General features: G+C 37.9%; 2 protein-coding genes across 4 annotated transcripts; one reads left to right on the forward strand and one right to left on the reverse strand.

Annotated features, from left to right (window-relative positions):
* Nucleotides 1-815: 815 nt before the first annotated feature.
* AK6 (adenylate kinase 6) lies at nucleotides 816-4,914 on the reverse strand. Its single transcript, XM_079995878.1, has 5 exons — nucleotides 4,779-4,914; nucleotides 3,870-3,962; nucleotides 3,251-3,309; nucleotides 3,012-3,157; nucleotides 816-2,859 (listed from the first exon to the last, which is right to left on the reverse strand). The coding sequence occupies exons 1-5, from the start codon at nucleotides 4,861-4,863 to the stop codon at nucleotides 2,670-2,672; spliced, it is 573 nt and encodes a 190-aa protein (XP_079852004.1). The 5' UTR covers nucleotides 4,864-4,914; the 3' UTR covers nucleotides 816-2,669.
* Nucleotides 4,900-20,048, forward strand: RAD17 (RAD17 checkpoint clamp loader component). Of its 3 annotated transcripts, none has more exons than XM_079995504.1 (17): nucleotides 4,900-4,974; nucleotides 6,406-6,507; nucleotides 6,968-7,228; nucleotides 8,242-8,325; nucleotides 10,050-10,206; nucleotides 10,875-11,011; nucleotides 11,527-11,579; nucleotides 11,867-11,992; nucleotides 12,077-12,146; nucleotides 13,124-13,235; nucleotides 14,664-14,843; nucleotides 15,348-15,433; nucleotides 15,592-15,738; nucleotides 16,695-16,841; nucleotides 17,625-17,745; nucleotides 18,361-18,418; nucleotides 19,288-20,048. In XM_079995504.1, the coding sequence occupies exons 2-17, from the start codon at nucleotides 6,463-6,465 to the stop codon at nucleotides 19,556-19,558; spliced, it is 2,055 nt and encodes a 684-aa protein (XP_079851630.1). In that variant the 5' UTR covers nucleotides 4,900-4,974; nucleotides 6,406-6,462; the 3' UTR covers nucleotides 19,559-20,048. The 3 variants fall into 3 exon arrangements, with proteins under 3 accessions (XP_079851630.1, XP_079851629.1, XP_079851631.1); XM_079995503.1 differs by lacking the exon at nucleotides 4,900-4,974 and adding an exon at nucleotides 5,235-5,371; XM_079995505.1 differs by lacking the exon at nucleotides 4,900-4,974 and adding an exon at nucleotides 5,381-5,526.
* The last annotated feature ends 141 nt before the right edge of the window (nucleotides 20,049-20,189 follow it).

Raw genomic sequence — 20,189 nt, forward strand, 5'->3', positions numbered from 1 at the left:
AGGGCACCTCAAGAGCTTTTTATCAGGCATTTTCATCTGCACGTTGTGCCTTGAACGGTGGTTCCGAATAAGCATTTGAAAGGTGCATACAATGCAATCTCATGCAAAAAAAAAATTAAGGGAGATTATCTAAATTCAGGCAATTAATCGTATGAAGCTGCCTTACACCATTAGATCATTAGTCCATCTAGATCAGTATGTAGTGACAACAGGTCAAGATTTTATAAATGACCTAGAAGATTGAGCATATTCCTTCAGTTTCAACTGCCAACTAGCAAGCTTAACTAGTAAAATTAGAGATCAAGATGAGCTTTTAAAGGAGGACTGGAACATGTTTGCAGCTTATTAAAAAAATATTGTAAACATGTTAAAACGTAAGTAGGTTTGGAGTAATAACAGCAGTAAAATACATATAGGAGAATATTATGGAGGAGATAAGTTATAGAATAATTAGAATATGCATCAATATTACAATACTTGGGGAAACCACGGAGTGGTGGAGGGGAAGTAATACTAATTGAATGTTAATTGGAAAATGTACAATTATTTTTATTTTATTTGAAAAAGGATAAATTAAGATGATAGATAGATAGATGACCTGCCACCATGGAACCTTTTTATTAAACCTCTGGTCTTAAACAAAGTATGAGCTCTACCACTTCATGAAGGGTCTTCCCACATACATAGGTAGCTACTACATGTCAAAACCCTCTATTGCACTATAGGATCATTAAGCTTTGACAAACAGGAAAGGATGAGTGAGATACAGATTTAGTTGCAATACATGTCTGAAGTTAAATAGTTTTCTTAACTGATCATCAACACAAGCAAATTTATTGAACACAGCAAGAGCTACTACAAAAGTTGAATAGAAACATCGTATTTAAACATTCATTAAAAGAAATTGCTTACAGCATATCATAGAAGGCACTTTAATAGACATACCTGTATATAAATTCAAAGCTAAATGTTTATCATTAAATGCATTCCTTTTTATTAAGAAACTTACAAAACTATAGACCCATTTCCCCATAAATCAAAATTATATTAAGTACAAAGTCATTTCCAATAGTTCTTTAGTAAATAATAAAAGTTTCAAGTCAAAGTAGCTTAGTTAGGAAAAAGGGAAACTGGAGGATTTTCAATTTCATATATACAAAACACAAACATACAATGACGTTATAAGAGGCACAAATCAAATGCTCCATGGATAAGGGCAACACCCAACAGTGACAGTCACTTGTGCAATGGGACTTTCCCCCTGACCTGTACACTGATGCCCCTCAAAATCTACTCTGGACAATTGGGGAACCTTCTGGAATAGATTTTGCAAGCGTGAAGAGGAAGAGGAGAACGGGAAAGTCCTATCATGTTCACTGCCATGACAATATGTATCCCCCATAAGTGTCAGTTGTACTATACACACTGAATGACTGTGTAATTTACATTATACCATAGAATGTGCAGCTAGGAGTATCTTAAGTACTGATGCTGCATTTAAGTTAGTATATGCTTAAATTCAGTAGGAGTCTCCTATTCCTAAAGAAGGAGGCTCCTTTTCAAGAATACCTTTAAACCTTTTTAGTTCCAGAAAAGAAAACATCAGTGCTTTATATATGCTGAATTACCACAAAACTACCAGGGCAATCAAAGTGGGCCTTTCCCAACTAACAACAGGAAAATGTGCTTCCTATTAAGATACTAATCAGTGTCCTTTGCAATTTTTATAATTTCATTATAAATTTCAAAGATCAGACCTCTGGAGCTAAATATTTTAACACAAAGAAGAGACACTAATAAACATACTTAAACAAACAGACTTAATACTTTATTCATGCATAACCAATTTTCTACCTACCTTTCACTTGGTACTGTGTATTTTGCACATGCGTTGTGGTAGTCAACAGACAAAACATAGATCTGTATTTGACACACATACACGCTATGGGAAGCTGCTATCAAATTGGGCTTCCTATTATGTGGAACTGGCATGTGTGTTCACATCAATAACATGACCTGTGGTTGCACTTCAGGTTGCACTGTGTATAGTCAATGTATTACACTTGCAAAGATAGGTCAATATTCCCATAGCATTAGAAGTAAATTCACCGGGAAAGCTTTTAGGCTTGAAAGACTTATAACATTTACTATGAGCTAGTAAATGAAATATATATACACACACAAATATATTAAATGACATTGCATGTCGATAACTTAATAACCTGGAACATTGTCACAAACCAAGTCCCACCATTAAAAAATAAAAACTTCCACAGAACAATTCAACGTATTACCAAAAAAAGGAAGTTGTACAGCAATTGAGATGCTAACACCTAAACAAGCCAGTGCAGTTTGTTATTAACCTTTTCAACCAAATCTTCAAAAAGAATCTTAAGATGCCCAATTACACAGAATGTCATGTTTTTTAAAGTTTCCAAGTCTGTAACTTATGTCCAGTTTCTGCAGTCATATGAATCCAGCTATAATTAGTGCAGCATAAATCTGCTGAATTTCATTTATCTCCAATTTTATTTTCACAGAAAAGTAACTGTTACTGTTTCCTCAATGACTGAAACAGCAAGTGTAACTGACAAGAACCAGTCAGCCAGTGCTATTGAATTAAGTCATTTCTAAGACTGTTTGGTCTATTAATATTATATATTAAAATGCTAGTTGTTGTCTTTCATCCACTGTTCGATCCACTGTATAATTTGATCTAAGTTGTTCTCCATGTCCTCTGGAATGTTGCTGGGCAACTGATGAACAATGTCTTCCTTATACGATGACATGGCTTCTTCATAAATGATCTGAAAAATTTCACATTGAAGGTTGTCTTGAAGCTTTTTTCCTTTGTATCCTCTAAAAAAAATAAAATAAGATAAGACAAAAACACTTGAGATAATTTGGGAGCACATTTTAGGTTAAAAAACAGAGACAAGACTATGTACTAACAAGAGGCTTCATCCTAAACCAAATCTGGTACTGCATCTATTTTGTAGCGCTGATTTTACCTGCTTTCCAATCTGTTATACAAGACTGAGTTTTCAGTTCGAAGCACAAATACTATATTAAACCAACGTTCAGGAAAGAAGTCACAGCTGTGATAATCAACTATTACACCGCCATCACTCATCTTCTCTTCCAGTTCATCAACTACCTAAAAGAGAATTCATACAAAATAAACTTATAAATGTATTCTTAGTAACAAAATAAAACCCACAACTGTGCTAGTTTTTAAATGTAAACGTACCCTGTCTTCATCTAAAATTGGACATCCATATTCCTCATCAAATCCTTCGTATAGCTCCCCTGTATAATGAGGAAGAAATGGTAAGAATACAAAAAATGTTTCCAATGGTTTGCTGTCAATTGCTTTTTTAAGATATGTCTCTCAAAAACCCGTGCGCAGCCCAATATTATGGGTTTTATTCAGAAATAAGTTCCATAAGTCCAATGAGGCTTACTCTATGCATTTTAGACGTATGTTTAAAAGTTTTTTTTAACAAGCACGTCTATAAACAGAATTTATTCCCTTTAGCATTATAGCTATGGATAGGATTCATCTAGGCATCCTGTCAGCAGAAACTCTGTGCAAGGACTACTGCTTATGCAATGGAGCTTTCTCCCTCTTCTCCCACTGAATGCCTCCCAGAATTGGTTTGGGCAGGAAGGGGTGGGAAGAGTCAGGAGAGAGGGGTGGGGTTGTTCCATATGATGAGCTGAAATGCTTGCATAGACAGAATATTCATAATAGCACAACATTGAACTCTACCACATACATCTAAACTATACCTACTTACCAGTATATAACTTAAATACGAATTCTACATCAACTTTCAAGTGTTAAGTTCTGTAAAATAAAAACTCACCTTCTTTGGCCAAATCACCCACATTAATGTAAGTAAAATCTGTTCTTGCAGCGATCTCTTTGCCTAGGGTAGTTTTCCCAACACCAGGCGTACCTACAAAGCAGCATATGTCATAACAAAACAGTAATCAATAGTAGCAACTAATAACATATACAGTGGTACCTGTAATTAATTCATTCCAGAGGTCCATTCTTAACCTGAAACTGTTCTTAACCTGAAGCACCACTTTAGCTAATGGGGCCTCCTGCTGTTGCCGCGCTGCCGGAGCACGATTTCTGTTCTCATCCTGAAGTAAAGTTCTTAAACTCAAGTACTATTTCTGGGTTAGCGGAGTCTGTAACCTGAAGCGTATGTAACCTGAGGTACCACTATAATGTAATCAACTCCACATGAAAACTGCTACTAAAGGCCCAGACAGGCCTAGTTCAAGCAAGATAGCCAAAGACTTTCCATTTTAAAAAATATCCTGCAGGCATGTGCATCACACTTTGAACGCTTCTCTATATTAAAAATTGTCTACAATCAGCTTGTATGGCATATGGCAAAGAGCAAGTTTTGTATTTGCATGTTATATAAAACAAACAAACACGGAGCAGCATTCAAAACAATGTTATAGCCCATTCGATCACATAGTTTGTTTGCATGTTAGCCCAGGCCTCATATTTGAAGTAGAAATAGGAGGGTAAAAGTGACATTTACCGAGGCACACAATCAGGTAAAACCCATGAAGCTGCCTCGCACCGAGTCGACCCAAACACACAGCTTTCCAGGATAGGATTTCAGACGGGAATCTTTCCCAGCCTTGTTGTTACTGGTTGCCTTCATCCGAGAACACTAGAAACTGGACCCGGGACCTTATGTTTCTAAAGCACTTGCATGAGATACAAACACAACCCGTTTTGCTCTTACCCGTGAGAAGAATATTTGGTCTCCTCATGTTCGCTTGGGGGACGATCCAAGTGCCTGGAAAGGCGTCACGAAGACACGTGTTCATCCTTCGCGGGGACCTTTCCCAACTCTGCCCGAGTCAGCGCATAATATCAACGTCACAGGGGCCCCCTTTCTTCCGCCCGTCTTCTGGTAAATAGGAAGGCGACTCTGTGAGGTAAGAATCACGTATGACATACATACATACATACATACATACATACATACATACATACATACATACATACATCAGTTTCGGCGAGCTTTTGGCTTTTCTTTGGGGCCAGAGGGTGAGGCCTTAGCGTTTCGCCATCAGCTGGGCGCCCACATGCGTGGGAAGCCCCCAGCCTGAATGGAGGCAGCCTGAGTCCCAGGAGGAGCAAGGCGCCTCCGGCGGGTATTGCGGGACCGCGGCAGGTCTCCCTGGTGATGGAGAAGGGCGAGTAAGGCGCTGCCTGGGCTACAGAAGCGGCGGAGAAGGGTCAGCGCAACACAGTCGGGCAGAGCCGCTCCGCAAGTCACTCGGCTGGACATCCCTGAAGGAGCGGCGCAGTCTGAAGCATGTCCGGCTAGAAGTAAGTCCCGCTGAGTTCGGCTGGGCTGCCTTCCCTTTCGCCCTGGGAGATCTGCCTCCGTGCCTTGGTGGCCGTTATTTTCCCACCTGGCCTGGGTGGGCGGGTCCCTGACTGACCCCAGCTACAAAAGCTGCTGAACAGACTCTTCGGCTGGGGTAGAGTTTGGAGGTTTCTTTGGTTGCTCGTACTGTAGAAGTTGAATAAATAATAATACTGATGCTGATTTTTGTATCTTTATTTCTAGATCATGTTTTGATTCGTGTGGAAATTGTTTTAATTTGGTTGTGTACTTTTTGATGTGTTTTATTTATGACTTCCGTTATGTTTGTAATTATGCAAATCTTTTCATGTCATAAGCTGCCTTGAGTATGGTTTTAACTCAAACACCAGCGTGCTTATATTTTTGGACAACTGTCTGTGTGTGTGAGTGTACCCTTTATATTGTGTAGCCTTTGGGGATGGTATGACAACTTAAATTTGTGACTGAATATCCAGTTCTGATGTTTTTGCCTGCTGTATAGATGAAACCTATAGTTGTCTGTGACAGGTTACTGAAATCTGCCTACTACTGCCTGACGTACTAGTACCGCTATATTTAAAAATTATTGCAGGAATATGTTTCACAGTCATGCTGCTAATTAGTTTCTGAGGTTTTTCTCCACCACCATGAGTTGGTAGAAACAATCCCAATCCCTTTTGCACCAGTCTGGGAAGGGGGTGGATAAAGTGGAAGCCGGTAAGATCTCTGCCACTGAAATCCAGCGGGAAGACCCAAAAGGCCCTGTGTGAAGAAGTGGCCTGGCATTCCATACAGACTGACTGAGCAGTGGCCAGGGTTAGGAATGAAGCTTTACTTGGAAAAACAGCATATTTGGAGGAAAATAGTAGCTGGAGTGTGATTTCTCCCTTCTCTGGGGCTATCCCCTCATCTAATTATTTGCAAGGCAGCCCTAGTTGGATGTTTTGCCTAGTTGGACATTTTAAAATTCTATTTGTGCAAAGTTTGTTTACATAAATATTTTACGCTTTTTTAGGTCATTTAATTTAAAGGGCTGCTGGTCATATGCTTCGGATGGAAACTACAAAGGTTGATGATGTCAAAAAAATATTCAAAAAGAAAGATTGCTGAAGTCAAAGTGAGTGATTACTTTAAGATATTAAAGACTTTGCATTGTATTATTCTTTTATGCACAGTTGTTATACTCATGTAGAGAAGGATTGCTTCCTTTATTTTCACTTTTCACAACATCAGCCAATGGTAGTTTGGAAATCACAGTTAAATGTTCCAGACAAAGTATAGTTACTGGAAAGAAAAACTGTTGAACACACCATGGCTAAATATATATATATATATATATAAACTTAAGACATACTATTTTCATAATTTCATGCTGATTCCAGACTCCCTTTCTTGCATTAAAACAAAGTTACTGAATGTTCAATTAGAGCTTAAAAGTTGAAAGGGTGCTTTCCAATAGTATGACAAAGTTGTTGTTGTTATTAAGACCTTGGACTACCCTACTGTAAAATATTAGTTGGTTTAAGAATTAATCATTTCTACCATGCAATAACTTTTGTTTACTTATATTTTGTCAGGTGACTGATTGGGTGGAGCCATCTTTTAGTGATTTCTGTAAGGATACAATTCTGTCATCCGACATTCTTCATAAGAAGCCATCAACAGATACCAAACACAGTCGGAAGAAAAAAGAGCGTTGCTCTCCGATAGAAAGTTGTAAGACTGAAAGAAAAAAAAGAAAGCCACTTTCTATAGATGAGCAATATAAATATAAACTCTCCAAACAAAACCATGGCCAAAACGAATCTTGGGTGGATAAATACAAACCGAAAACTCAGGTAAAGTTTAGTTTAAAATTCCTTTAAAAACAACAAATAGCTATGTGTATTGCTGAAGTGGTGTGTCCAAAAGGAAAAACAGTTAGTGTTTCATAGATTTATTAAGTTGATAGAACATAGGTATACTTGGTTAATAGAAAAGTATAAGATATATGTTTTGATTCGAAGTGCAGTTTGTTCATTTAAAATAGATATTTTTAAATGGTCAGCAAGTGTTTGGAATATTATGCAATAGCAATGGAATATTTTTGCACTTGTTATTGGGTAATGATATTGACTATGTCTAGATGTTCATCTTTCACCTTAATAAACAGAGATGTGAGCAAGACTTCTGTCCACGTATGGTCGTTTCTAGAAATATGTTGGATGTCCTTTGAATGCCTTGAAAATTAATGCAGATCTAGTCCCTTGGCTCCGGTATGTGGCAATTATGTACTGTAACCACATTCCAGTTCATTAAGACAGAGGTCTTGCGGTAGCTTTCAGACTGTAAATGGACCCTTCCTGCAGATGCCCCTTATTTTAGCTCAGGCTTCCTCAACCTCAGCCCTCCAGATGTTTTTGGCCTACAACTCCCATGATCCCTAGCTAGCAGGACCAGTGGTCAGGGATGATGGGAATTGTAGTCGAGGGCCGAGGTTGAGGAAGCCTGTTTTAGCTAGTTTAGTAGGCTGTGGAACTATTTGCAGTCTGAAGGCTGCTGCTGAATCTCAGGCCCTGAACTCTGCTGTGTGTGATGTAATCTCCACACTTCGGGGCTTGGAGATGGGCACCAGATAGCTGGAACCCTAATGGCCTGAATTCTGGCCAAAATGGATCCCAGTTTGGAAGACAAACTGAGCCAGGCCAGTTTCGGAAACACAGTGAAAATAGAACCATTTTTATTTTGCTTACACTAATAATTAACTTGTTACAGGTACCAAGAGGATATACTACAACAGTGTTCTTTCGCAGTATTTAATTCTACTGTAAAATTATTTGCCTGAACTATATATTATTATTTTTCTCATTAGAATGAGCTTGCCATACACAAGAAGAAAATTGAAGAAGTTGAAGCATGGTTAAAAGATCACACATTTCAAAGGCCACTCAGACAGGTAGCATATATTTACTTAGTAGCTTTACCTGCCACTAAGTTTGTTTTGAAGGCTTTGTGTAACTTAAGACTCCTACTCGGAAATGTTCAACAGATTATATTTTCATCAGAAATGAGGTGAGAAAATAACACAAATCCTGCATTGTATTTCATTTGGCAGCAGTATTTGTTACAGTATTTCATGCAGTAATCTGCTTTTGAGATTTGGCACAGTAATTTTCTAGAAGTTTGTAGCAGGAAAATAAATTATTAGGAAAACTAATACAGTGCACTTGAAAATAAAGTTAACATAAACTCTAGCTTTTTGACTTGTGGACTGACATACCATAGAAAAATAGGCATCATTTGATGGCGTTCCCCCTTCCTTTTCTGAACAGCTAGGATGTGCATTTCACTGTTTGCTTCTTTGCAACCTGGGGAGAGGAATACAGGAAGATCCTTTATATCAATCAGACAATTGTTTTTCCGTGTAGCTCAGTACTGTCTGTTGGCAGCAGTTCTCCTGATTTTGAGGGAGCTGATATTCCCAGCTCTACCTGGAGATGTCGATTATTGAATCTGGGAGCTGCTTCATGCAAAGCCAATGCTTTACCACTGAGCTACAGCTTCTTTTGAGAGGAGTAAGCTTGGCTCAGAGTAGGCACCCTGAAATTTTTGGATGCAACTTAGCCATGTTCAATAATTCAAATGGGTCTGCTCCAAATGAAAACTAGTTGCATGTCACTCGAAAAAGTTCTTCTGCATGCATGTTAAGTTTTTCCACATTGCCTGGAGGATTTTGCTGCATGGTGACCTGAGAAATACTGTGATACTCTGGTATGTTAACAGAGGGGCATACAGGGATGAATTAAAAGGCGCTGGCGTTTGCAGTGTTATAAAGGTAAAGGGACCCCTGAGAATTAGGTCCAGTCGTGGCCGACTCTAGGGTTGCGGCGCTCATCTCGCTTTATTGGCCGAGGGAGCCGGCGTACAGCTTCCGGGTCATGTGGCCAGCATCACTAAGCCGCTTCTGGCGAACCAGAGCAGCGCACAGAAACGCCGTTTACCTTCCCGCCGGAGCGGTACCTATTTATCTACTTGTACTTTGAGATGCTTTCGAACTGCTAGGTTGGCAGGAGCAGGGACCGAGCAACGGGTCCCCCGTCGCGGGTATTCAAACCGCCGACCTTCTGATCGGCAAGTCCTAGGCTCTGTGGTTTAACCCACAGCGCCACCCGGGTCCCTTTTGCAGTGTTATACTTGGAGCTAAATCATTGCATGAGAAAAGTCTCCATATATTCTTCCTCTTGCACAAGTGTTTTCAGAAGAGCATTGCTGGCAAGTTCCCTTCCACATAGTTTGTGTGTGTGTGTGTGTGTGTGTGTATGTGACAGATATGGATGGGATCCAAACTGCTGTTAGCTTTGTTAGCCTAATTCAAATAAAAACTAGTATTAGGGGTAGTAACAGAATTTGCCAAATATTTTGTTTTGGTAGCATTTAATTGCTGCTTCATTTTCCAATTCTTTGCAATATATATGATTACCTAATAAGCAATTAATTTTACACTTGTATAAGTGTGGTGAAATATTGAATCATTGGGATTGTAATTTGTAATTTAACAACAGAAACTGTGCTAACAAAAAGTGTGGGGAGGAGGGGGAAAATTAATAAAAGTCCATTAAATTTTTATCCTGCTCTTTCCTTCTAATATAGCAAGTTGGTTTATTATATGGTGTCTTGTAGGAAGGCTCTATTTTATTATTAACTGGTCCTCCAGGATGTGGCAAGTCTGCAACTGTGGAAATATTAGCCAAAGATCTTGGCATTCAAGTGCAAGAATGGATAAATCCTGTATCACTAGACTTCAAGAAAGACGACGTCATAGATTCTTTGAGCCTTGGTAAGCATTTAATTGAAGACTTTTTGAGTCAAGCAGTTAGAATATATTTGGTAGGTTTGTGTATTTGTCATAATATCACAATCTGATGCCCATCAAATTGTTCTAAGTTTCATTGGAATTAATGAGACTCATTTCTACTTAATAGTGTGATACTTTAGATACATACTCAGATCTTCACTAGTAGACCCTCTTTTCACCCCATGATTTCAAACATTTTCACAATTCAAAACCGATAGTTTTGCAGTAATGGGAAGGGAACAGTGGGGCTGGCCTCCCCCCCCCCCCAGTAAATTGGTTCTTAAGCTTGCAGAGCTGCTTTTTCTGTAGAGTATACTGATTTGTACAACAACTGAAGCTCTTAAAATGAAGGTGAATGGGATTTCTAAGTTAAGGCAGATATCGTTATCTGCTGATGGAAAATAGAAACTATGAAGATCATATCTGCACTCTTTTTCTTCAAAGATGTGGTATACTTGGACCACCCATCCAGTTCCCGTAATCTACACTTTTGGTGGATTTTAGCCTGTGCTATTTGGCAGCAGGCAAAAAATGGCCTGTTGCTCTAAAACACCAAATTCAAAGCAGATGGGTCCTAGGATACTGAATCTTCATGTTCATATTATTGTTATTTATAAGGTATACACTGTAAAATAAACTCTCCTGTTCAGAGTCTGATTTTCAGATACTTCCTTATCAGAGCCAGACAGCTCTCTTTCAAGAGTTTCTATTAAGAGCAAACAAATATGCCAGTCTTCAGATGGTTGGACAATCCATGGACACTGACAGAAGACTTATTCTTGTGGAAGTAAGTAAAAATAGTTGACTAACTAATTCAAGTTAAAATCTTATATTTTTTTCTTATATTTTAAAGGACACTGTTTTATGTAAACTGCTTAGGGATTTTGAATATTAAGCAATATGTAAATATAATAAATAGGTAAATAAGGCAAGATAGGAGTTACTATAATCGTAAGGGGTGATTCACAGGATGATTTGAAAATTTTGTCACAGTGAGCCTACTAAGAGCACAGGAACATTTGGGTTTATCTAAAGTAGCACTTTAATCTAAACAGTTTGTTATTATAAATGTCAAGTAAAATAAGCATACGACTCATATAGTCTTAATGGTCACCCACAATATTAATGCTACAGAGATGCTAAAATAGGAATATTGTGAAGAGCTAATATAAGGTAAGGAGAGGATCAGCTGCATTTGTCATGACATAAGACTTCTCTTGACAATTTTCTCAGTTTGAACAGTGTAACTCCAATGATAATGGAAAAAAGCTGGAATAACAGTATTGTATTTGGTTTTTATAGGATATGCCAAACCATTTTTACCGTGACCATAGCTGTTTACATGAAATCTTGAGGTGAGTATAAAGCCATGGTTAGCAATTTGTTTTATCAAAGGGCCACTTTGAGGAATACGGCTGATGTGCTATAAAATTCCACGAACACAAATGGAAACCTTCACATCATTCAATTTATTCTGATTTTTTTTGTGTGTGGGGGTGGAATGTAAACATTTTGAGGTGGGAGGCATTCTTGGGCCAGAGGCTTCTAGTTGCTTATTGCTAGTATAGACTCCTACAGATTGATATCTAGATCAACACTTGCCTTTAAACTTGGGACTTTCTCTTTTCATTTTTCATTTTAGAAGGTTTGTGCGGACAAGCAGATGTCCTCTTGTTTTTATAATATCAGATGCCTTCAGTGGAGCCAGCAACCAAAGGTCTCTATTTCCAAAGGAGATTCAGGAAGAGCTACATATAGCTAATATTAGGTAAAAGGTTCATTAAATGCATTGGTCCCAACTGAGGATTCATATTAAATGTATATTGACCATCTGCCTCATTAATTTTCTCAGTTTTAACCCCGTGGCTCCAACGATGATGATGAAAGTTCTAAATCGAATAGCTGGAGCAGAGTTCAAGACGGTAGGTCAAATTAAAGCAGCATTGGGACAGTTGCAATATGGTCATATTGTAAAAGTTAGCTGAAGGTATCAATTGAGAGAGTTACTTAATCTGCTCCTTCCAAAAAAACAGAATAACTTTTAACAAGTGGCTTGTGTTTGAGGTGGCTGCCAAATGACTGAGGTCTGTCAGCATTTTTCAGACTACCCTACCTCACAGATCTGTAATGGGCAACCGTATACAGTGTTCTGAACTCCTTTGAGGGAAAATACAGGTAAAATAAAACTACAGTGGTGCCTCGCAAGATGAAAAGAATCCGTTCCGCGATTCTCTTCGTCTAGCGGTTTTTTCGTCTTGCGAAGCAACCCTATTAGCGGATTAGCGCTATTAGTGGCTTAGTGGCTATTAGCGGCTAAGCGGCTATTAGCAGCTTAGCGGCTTAGAAAAAGGGAGAAAAAAGCAAAAAAAATAAATCGCAAGACTCGCAAGACGTAGGGAAATTCGTCTTGCGAAGCGCCTCGCAAAACGGAAAACCCTTTCGTCTTGCGAGGCATTCGTCTTGCGGGGCACCACTGTAAAACAAAAAGAGGCTCAGAAATGCATGGATGTATACAGATGGCTTCCCCACACATAGCACTTGTAATTTATTTCACTATCAGAGGAGCTGTAGGTTCTTAAGTAGTGTATGGATATGTGTTTATGCTCAGTTAATAGGTGACTTAGAAATGTAAATAATAATATCATATGCAGCATTGTTCCACCATTGAGTAGGGAAACCCGTGAATGTGTTCTGAGTATCACTAATGCCAGATAGTACGCTGATTGAGAGAGCAAAGAGGTGAGAACTAATGGAAGTCTAATCTCTTAGGTTACTTGATGCTGCAAACATCAATTTTATAAAATCATATAAAGCTTGTGGCCAGTGTTTATCTACAAACTAACAGTAGTCTTGTTGTGCAGACTAAAGACCTTACAGATGCTTTTGCTTTTCTTTGCAGAATGGAGAAAAAACCAATGTCCCTGACATATCTTCATTAGAGTTGATTTGCAAAGGATGTTCAGGTGATATTAGGAGTGCAATAAATAACCTTCAGTTTTCTTCTTTAAGAGGCAAGTATGAAACTTCTTCTGCTTAAATAAGTTTGTGTTTTGTGAAAATCATTTTTATTTTAACACTATTGTGGTAGCCTTGCGGGAACTCTATCAATGCAAGACAGGAACTGAATGTCTCTTGATTGTTAAATGGGGCTTTTATACAGTGGCGCTGATCCAAAGATGAACAGCAAAGACAACTCTCCGCTTGTGAAATAGATCCTCAGTCCTTTCACAGCTTGCAGTGCTGGTACCCACTTCTTCCCGTCAACAGGACATCAGCATTGCCAGAAAGGATAATAGTGAAAGTATTTTCATAGTGTGCACACAATGTTGGAGCAAGTCTGTAGCTCTGTGTGTGGAAAACTAGAGTTACCAGGATTATTTTGGGGAAATCGTGTGCTTTAAATGTACGATGTGGATCTACTCCTTGAGTTTGTGCAGTATTGGGGGGTTGAATTCTAACTAAACTAGCCATACTTAGTTCCCATTTAAATTAATGGGAGTTAAATTAGTCATTAATAACTTTTCATGTTCATTTCAATCAGACCTAAATGTGTCTTAAGTTTGTCTGGATCCAACCAAGTGCATTTATAACATATTTTACTGATACTAGAGGAGTAGGACATCAAAACATATATTTTAGGGAAATAAGATTTAGAGCAGTATAACCCTCCTTTCTTATTCTTGTCAAAAAAGGTTCCTTCAGAATCTGAAAAGAAAGTTTATGTTTTATTCTGTTACTTACAGTATTTTAAATCAAGTTCCTTCACTGTGGGCTTCCAGAATGTTCCCAGCATTTTGCTGCTTAACATTTGCCGACTGTTTACTTGTTGAAATATGGATGGCTATGGTTTGTTATGGACTTGTTCTGAATATCCAGTATTGGAACCGGGGGGACATGGACCAGATACTGAATGGTGGCAAACTACTATAGAAATATATTGACATTGTTTTTTCATTCACTTCGAGCATTATAAATGCTCCATTCCTCACTATGAACTCATGTTTTATTGCAAGACCCTTATTCCATCAAAACCAGCTTCCAAGCAGGCAACTAACTACAATAAAATATAATATAAAATATTGCAAATACAGTAAAAAAATCATCAAACAAATTTTGTGAACAGGAACAGAGAAACTAATTTTTAAGCTCTTTGTGAGTAAAGGCAAAAATTCAGGTCTGCGTCAGTTCCTCTACAGATTTTAATACCAGCTCTTTAAAACTTTTATATTGTGCTTAATGTTTGCTACCTTCTGACTAGTTTGTCTTTTTGGCCTGAAGAGTAATGCATCTTATTGAATGCAATAAAATTATAAAGCTTGTTTATAATTAGATAATGTTTGACCTAATGAGCATATCTTATTTTTCTATTGAATAAAAAATTCTGGAGTTCATGTTTTACAGTCTACCACTTTGTTCTTTTGTTGCTTTTTGATTACCAGACTGCTCATCAGAGAACTACTTTCTGTCACAGAAAAAGGGGAATTCCACATTAAAATATGATACATTATCTAAAGTAAAGAAGAAAAAGAAATTTGGTAACCAGGAGTTACAAGCTGTTGGCGCCAAAGATTCCTCCATCTTTCTGTTCCATGCCTTGGGGAAAATACTTTACTGCAAAAGTAAGGACACGTTAACCTATTATTCTTAACTCTATTTGTGTGAGGGGAAGAATTCTCATGTCAATTATTGACAGCTTCTACATTTGCCTACAACTGATTCATTTACTTTTCTGACTCTTTTAAGACAATATAAAGAATCAGTAGCTAAATGTTTTTCCTAAATGGAATCTGTCACATATGAATTGTGAGCAGAGGGCATCACACAGTTATTGGGAGCAAGCCCTGTCCTATAGATCCATGCCTTGGCATAAACTGAGCATGAGTACCAGCTCATGCGCAGGCTTCCATGCAATTAAAACTTGCACACACTACCCTTGGTAGTGGAGCCTTGGTCACATGGAAGTCTATATGTGCTGTAAGCCATGTGAACCAGTACTAGCCAAGTTTGAGCTGTAGACAATCCCCTCATCTCTGGTCAGTAACCTGTCTCCATATCCAAATACTCTATGCTTCTCAGATTTAATGCAAATTTATATGTAACTGTAGTGTGTGTTATTTTTACAGGAGAACCAGCAACAGACTTGGAATTTCCTCGGTTACCTGTTCATTTAACAGAATATGAACGAAATCCCTTGCTTGTTCATCCTGAGGTAAATACAATTACTGTTTACTATTAATTGAGTAAAAATTTACTGCTAGTTATCCTATGTAAGTGGTAGATGTAACAGTGATATTCTTAATATGTCATAATGCTAACTCATTTCCTCCTGATGCATAACTTTAATTCTGTATATTCTCCTTTATTTAGGATGTCGTAGAAAAGTCACACATGCCTGGGGACTTATTTAATTTATACCTTCATCAAAACTACATAGACTTTTTCTCTGATATAGATGATCTTGTGAGAGCCAGTGAATATTTGAGTACTGCTGACTTCCTTTGCAGTAACTGGGATGTAAGTTTTAAAAAGTAACAATAGGTTAAAGTAACAAAACATAGAAATATGAAGGCTTCAGAATAAATGTCAGAGGAGGGAAATAAACATTTAGAACCAAGGAAAGTGAATGGCTTCACCATTCCCCAGTGGGTGTGCTAAATTTGTAGGTTCTGTATTTCATATATTACCATAACTGTTTCTGCTTATTATTACTTCTTATGAATTAATAATACCGCCCTTCATCTGAAGATCATGGGGCAGTTCACAACATAAAAACGCAAAATGAAAACAAAATGCATAATGAAGACAAACCAATAACCTCCCTCCCTGCTTAGAATTGTAACAGACCTCAACATTTACCTAGTGCCCTCCCTTAGACTAGTTGTTCTTGTATGACAGTGTGTTTTATGTAACTTTAAAGCTTACTGTTCGTGCTTTGCCTTACCAAACAATTGTTCCGAAGAAAGCATGTGCCATTTTCTAGCTAGTCTTTCTATAGTCTGGATAAAGTTGTCGTGTCTCAGATACTTTTTTTATAAATGACACCCAGCTGATCTCCCTTTCCTCATCCCTACAGCCTCTAATGCACATACCAAATTTGCTCTGGAAGATTGGGGGACCCCTAGAGTCTATCTTGGAGTTGTGAGGGGCTATGGGTAAAGGAGAGGAAGCAGGAGTGGATATCCATGACACAATCCAACAGACATCCTTTAAATTTGCTCCCATGTGTTCGAACCAACAGACTACATGGCATGGAAAAATACCAGCTGTTGCAAGTGTGAGGGGGTGCATTGCTCATTATTCACCATATGAAACTGATAAGTTCAAATCATCAAATGATTTTAACCAATTTAGAAAAACCTGGGAATTTAAAATACTTACCTCAAATAAATGCTCAGTTGCAGCTAGGTGAAAACTTGACTGCCAGAAATGTTCCCCTTTCACCTTGATCTTGTTTTTATCATTTCCTATAGGCAAGACCCACACTCCGGGAATATAGTGCATCCATAGCCACAAGGGGCGTAATGCATTCAAACAGATCCAGAGCCTCTGCTCAAAGCAAAGGAGGAATGGGCTTTCGACCCCTTCATAAACCACAGTGGTTCCTAATAAACAAAAAGGTAATTATTTTGAAATGATATTTTTTATTTCAACATTTATTGTAAAACGCTTTACATTTATTGCAAATCATAACCTAAAATAGAAACAGTAAATTAAGTTCAGCTTTCTTAGTCTAATTCTCATCTGATTTTTTGTATAGGTTAATAATGCTGTAAGATTGCCTTAGCTTGCATGTTTTTGATAAGCATATTCATTACAAGATTAAAGAGTTATTTAATAAGATTAAGGTTTCAGTTTAAGTTTTAATTAAAGGATTGCCTTGTGCCATCTAGCCAAGGAAAATATCTTAGATGAATCATTCCTGCAGTGTCATCTAAGACCAGCTTGACTACACAAACAACCCAAGAAGAAATATATTTAGCGGCTACCACAAAGTAGCATTTGGTCTGGGAAAAATACATTTCAACATACTCTGTAACATGGTTAGGAATAAAGAAGTGTACCTCTTGGATTGTTAGTGTAGCAGCTTCGAGTAAAAATGGACAGACCTTCAATTTATGCTATCTCCAGAAAAAATTAAATAGGAAAATCAAAATGGAAAGAAATAACTTGATGCTTTAAGCTCCTGCAGCTGTCTAGGCGATGTATCACACCAGATCTCAATAGTTATTTCCTGGATAGTGCTGCACGCTTGTTTTAATGTTGGGTTTCTAAGGCATGGAAGTTCTGGCAAAATAACCTCCTGATATTTATAATTGGTAGAGAGTCGGAAGAGAAATTTTGTGCTTTAACTGTAGATAATATATTTTACTATTAGACTTCTTCGTTCTGCCTCCTTATAGTTTCAGGAAAACTGCAGTGCTGCAAAATCCCTCTTTTCAAGTTTCTGTTTACCACCGTTGTGCCTTCAGACCCAGCTGTTACCTTATCTTGCCATGCTGACAAATCCAATGAGAAACCAAGGTACTTTAAAAAAAAAACAACAACTCTTTTTTTCAGAAAATGTATTGGAAGTTCTTAGCCAAACTCTGATGGTAAGCAGTTAGTACTGATAATTTACTCTTAACCTTGGTTTAACACCACATGGGAGATGTTGATCATGCTCTGCAATGTCAGTTCTCTAAGCGTTTGTGTCAGCACATCTGCATCTGATGCTTTGCCCTATTGCTTCAACATTGTTTTTCTCATTGTGCTGCCTGTAGCTTGTTTGCATACTTGGGCCAAAGGGCTTCTATAGATGCTCATTTTTTAGGAGCAAGGGCAGTTGCTAAAATTGCACTCATTCAGTTTTTCCTACAGCAGCATGACAAATGTATTGATTGGGATATGGAGGGTGGAGCTTTAGACCAGAAAAGCCTTTGGCCATGGAAAATAATGTAATGATTAAGCAAACCCTAGATGGTATGTTAATATTATCTATCTATCTATCTATCATCTATCTATCTCTGGTCTAAATCAGGAGTGGAGGAAGTATTGCAAAACAGTCTTAGCTTAAAATGGGATTGTGTACTCTGGATACACAACAAATTCAAGTTCTAACACAATTCTAAGGAATAATTTTTGTGTATTCTTTCTCAGCTCAGATTACTTTTATTCAGGACATTGGAAGGCTTCCTTTAAAGAAACACTTTGGAAGGTAAATGCCTGCTGTGGCTCTTTTGCAAATTGGAATATGTTTGCTCGATATATCAGTATATACTTTCATATAGCACTTTGACTACATTGGTTATTTCTCAATCTATAAGGTGGGAAAAGTAACAATCAACTTGATATGTCACTCTGACCATATCAAGGACTCTATGTGTTTTATTATTTATTCTTTTATTATTTATATCCTACCTTTCTACATGCAACCCAAACCAGAGTATGTACAGTTTTCAGGCAGTCTCCCATCCATATACTGCCCAGACCTGCTTGCCTTCAGCAAAGTGGAGGCCTCATATGTCTTCAAGGCCATGCCCTGGGCTATGTTGGGAGAGGGAATAGTCTGCATATATGAGATATTACTAAGAAGTGTAAAACCTCATGTTGGTTTTAAATTTACAATTATACACTGTGAGATTTGTCCTATAAGGCAACTAACTGTGCTTTCTGTGTTTAAATGCAAAAACTGGGCTAACAGCAACTAGGCATTTGCAATCTCTCCTCCTTTTCAGTAGTTTTTAAGGGGTCACAATCTGTGGTGAAAGTCAACAGGAAGAAAGTGGTACAGCAAATCATGTAATCCGCTGTCAATACACACAGTTTGGAAATCTGGACTGTAAGGGTTTTTTAGGTGTATTACAAACTAGGCATACAAAACTATTTTCTTCTCGTGTGTCCACACACCTACCTGTTGCTCACTTTAAGAATGCAGCTTTATAAGCTTAACTTTGAAAGGCAATGAGAGAAAAGGAGAAAACAGATGTTAGTTTTTATCTGTTATTTGCATACCTGAATTCCTCAGTAATTCTCTGCAAAAGCATAAAATGTTTCTGAACTTTTATTACTTTCATTCCACAACAGGTTGAAGCTTGAAACTCTTACTGATAAAGACTCAGCAATACAGGTCCTAGACAGTGACGATGAAGGGGATTTTGCTGAGATGCAGTCCACAAATGTACTTACCCAAATGGAGAAAAACAAAACCAGTGAGAAAAATGAACCATATGAAAGTCCTCTTCCTTCCAGCCAATCTAGTGGAAATGAACTACCAGCCAGTCAACCTCAGCCAATTTTAGCACAAGCAATCATGGAGGAAAATGAACTAATCATAGAGGAATATGACAGTGACTAGACGGTGTGAAATGGCAACCCCAAAGCTGTGATAGTGTTTAACATAATTTTAGGTTTCATATTTTATAAGCAGTCTTAGCCAACTGTACTGAGAGTGCTACTACTGATAACTTCAACTTATTTTTTTGAGCTATTACTACTTTGCCAGAGTTTCACGCAGCTTCATTTCCAGAGAAACAAATGATACACAAGATATCTGAATACTGGATTTCGCCAGTACTATTTGACTCTACACTGTAAAGCTTCGATGGTGTGTACTTCAGTTCAAAATTTTGGTCCCAGTCCGAGAGGTGGTGTGGAAATCAGTATTATGAGACAAATGCACTGATTTACATGCCTCTTACAGATATTTGGAGGGACACTGTCAATAGTTTTGTTAAGAGTTTCACAAAAGTAACCTTTACCTGCAGTGATAGAAAACCTGTACAAAGCGTTGTAAGTTCTGGGCTGTGTATTATTTAAGATGTAAATAAATTTCTGAATTCCTTGTATGCTTTGTGATTTTTTGATGTTTATAAAACTGAAGCGGGTACAGCGTGTGTTAGACAAACTTGCCTTTGGGCCACAAGTCATTTCAACTGCATCCAAAACGTGCAACTGGCCCAAAGGACCTTTAAAAGGCTATCTCCCTG

Source organism: Podarcis cretensis (genome assembly GCF_951804945.1).
Source record: "Podarcis cretensis genome assembly, chromosome: 11".
NCBI classification, from domain to species: Eukaryota; Metazoa; Chordata; class Lepidosauria; order Squamata; family Lacertidae; genus Podarcis; species Podarcis cretensis.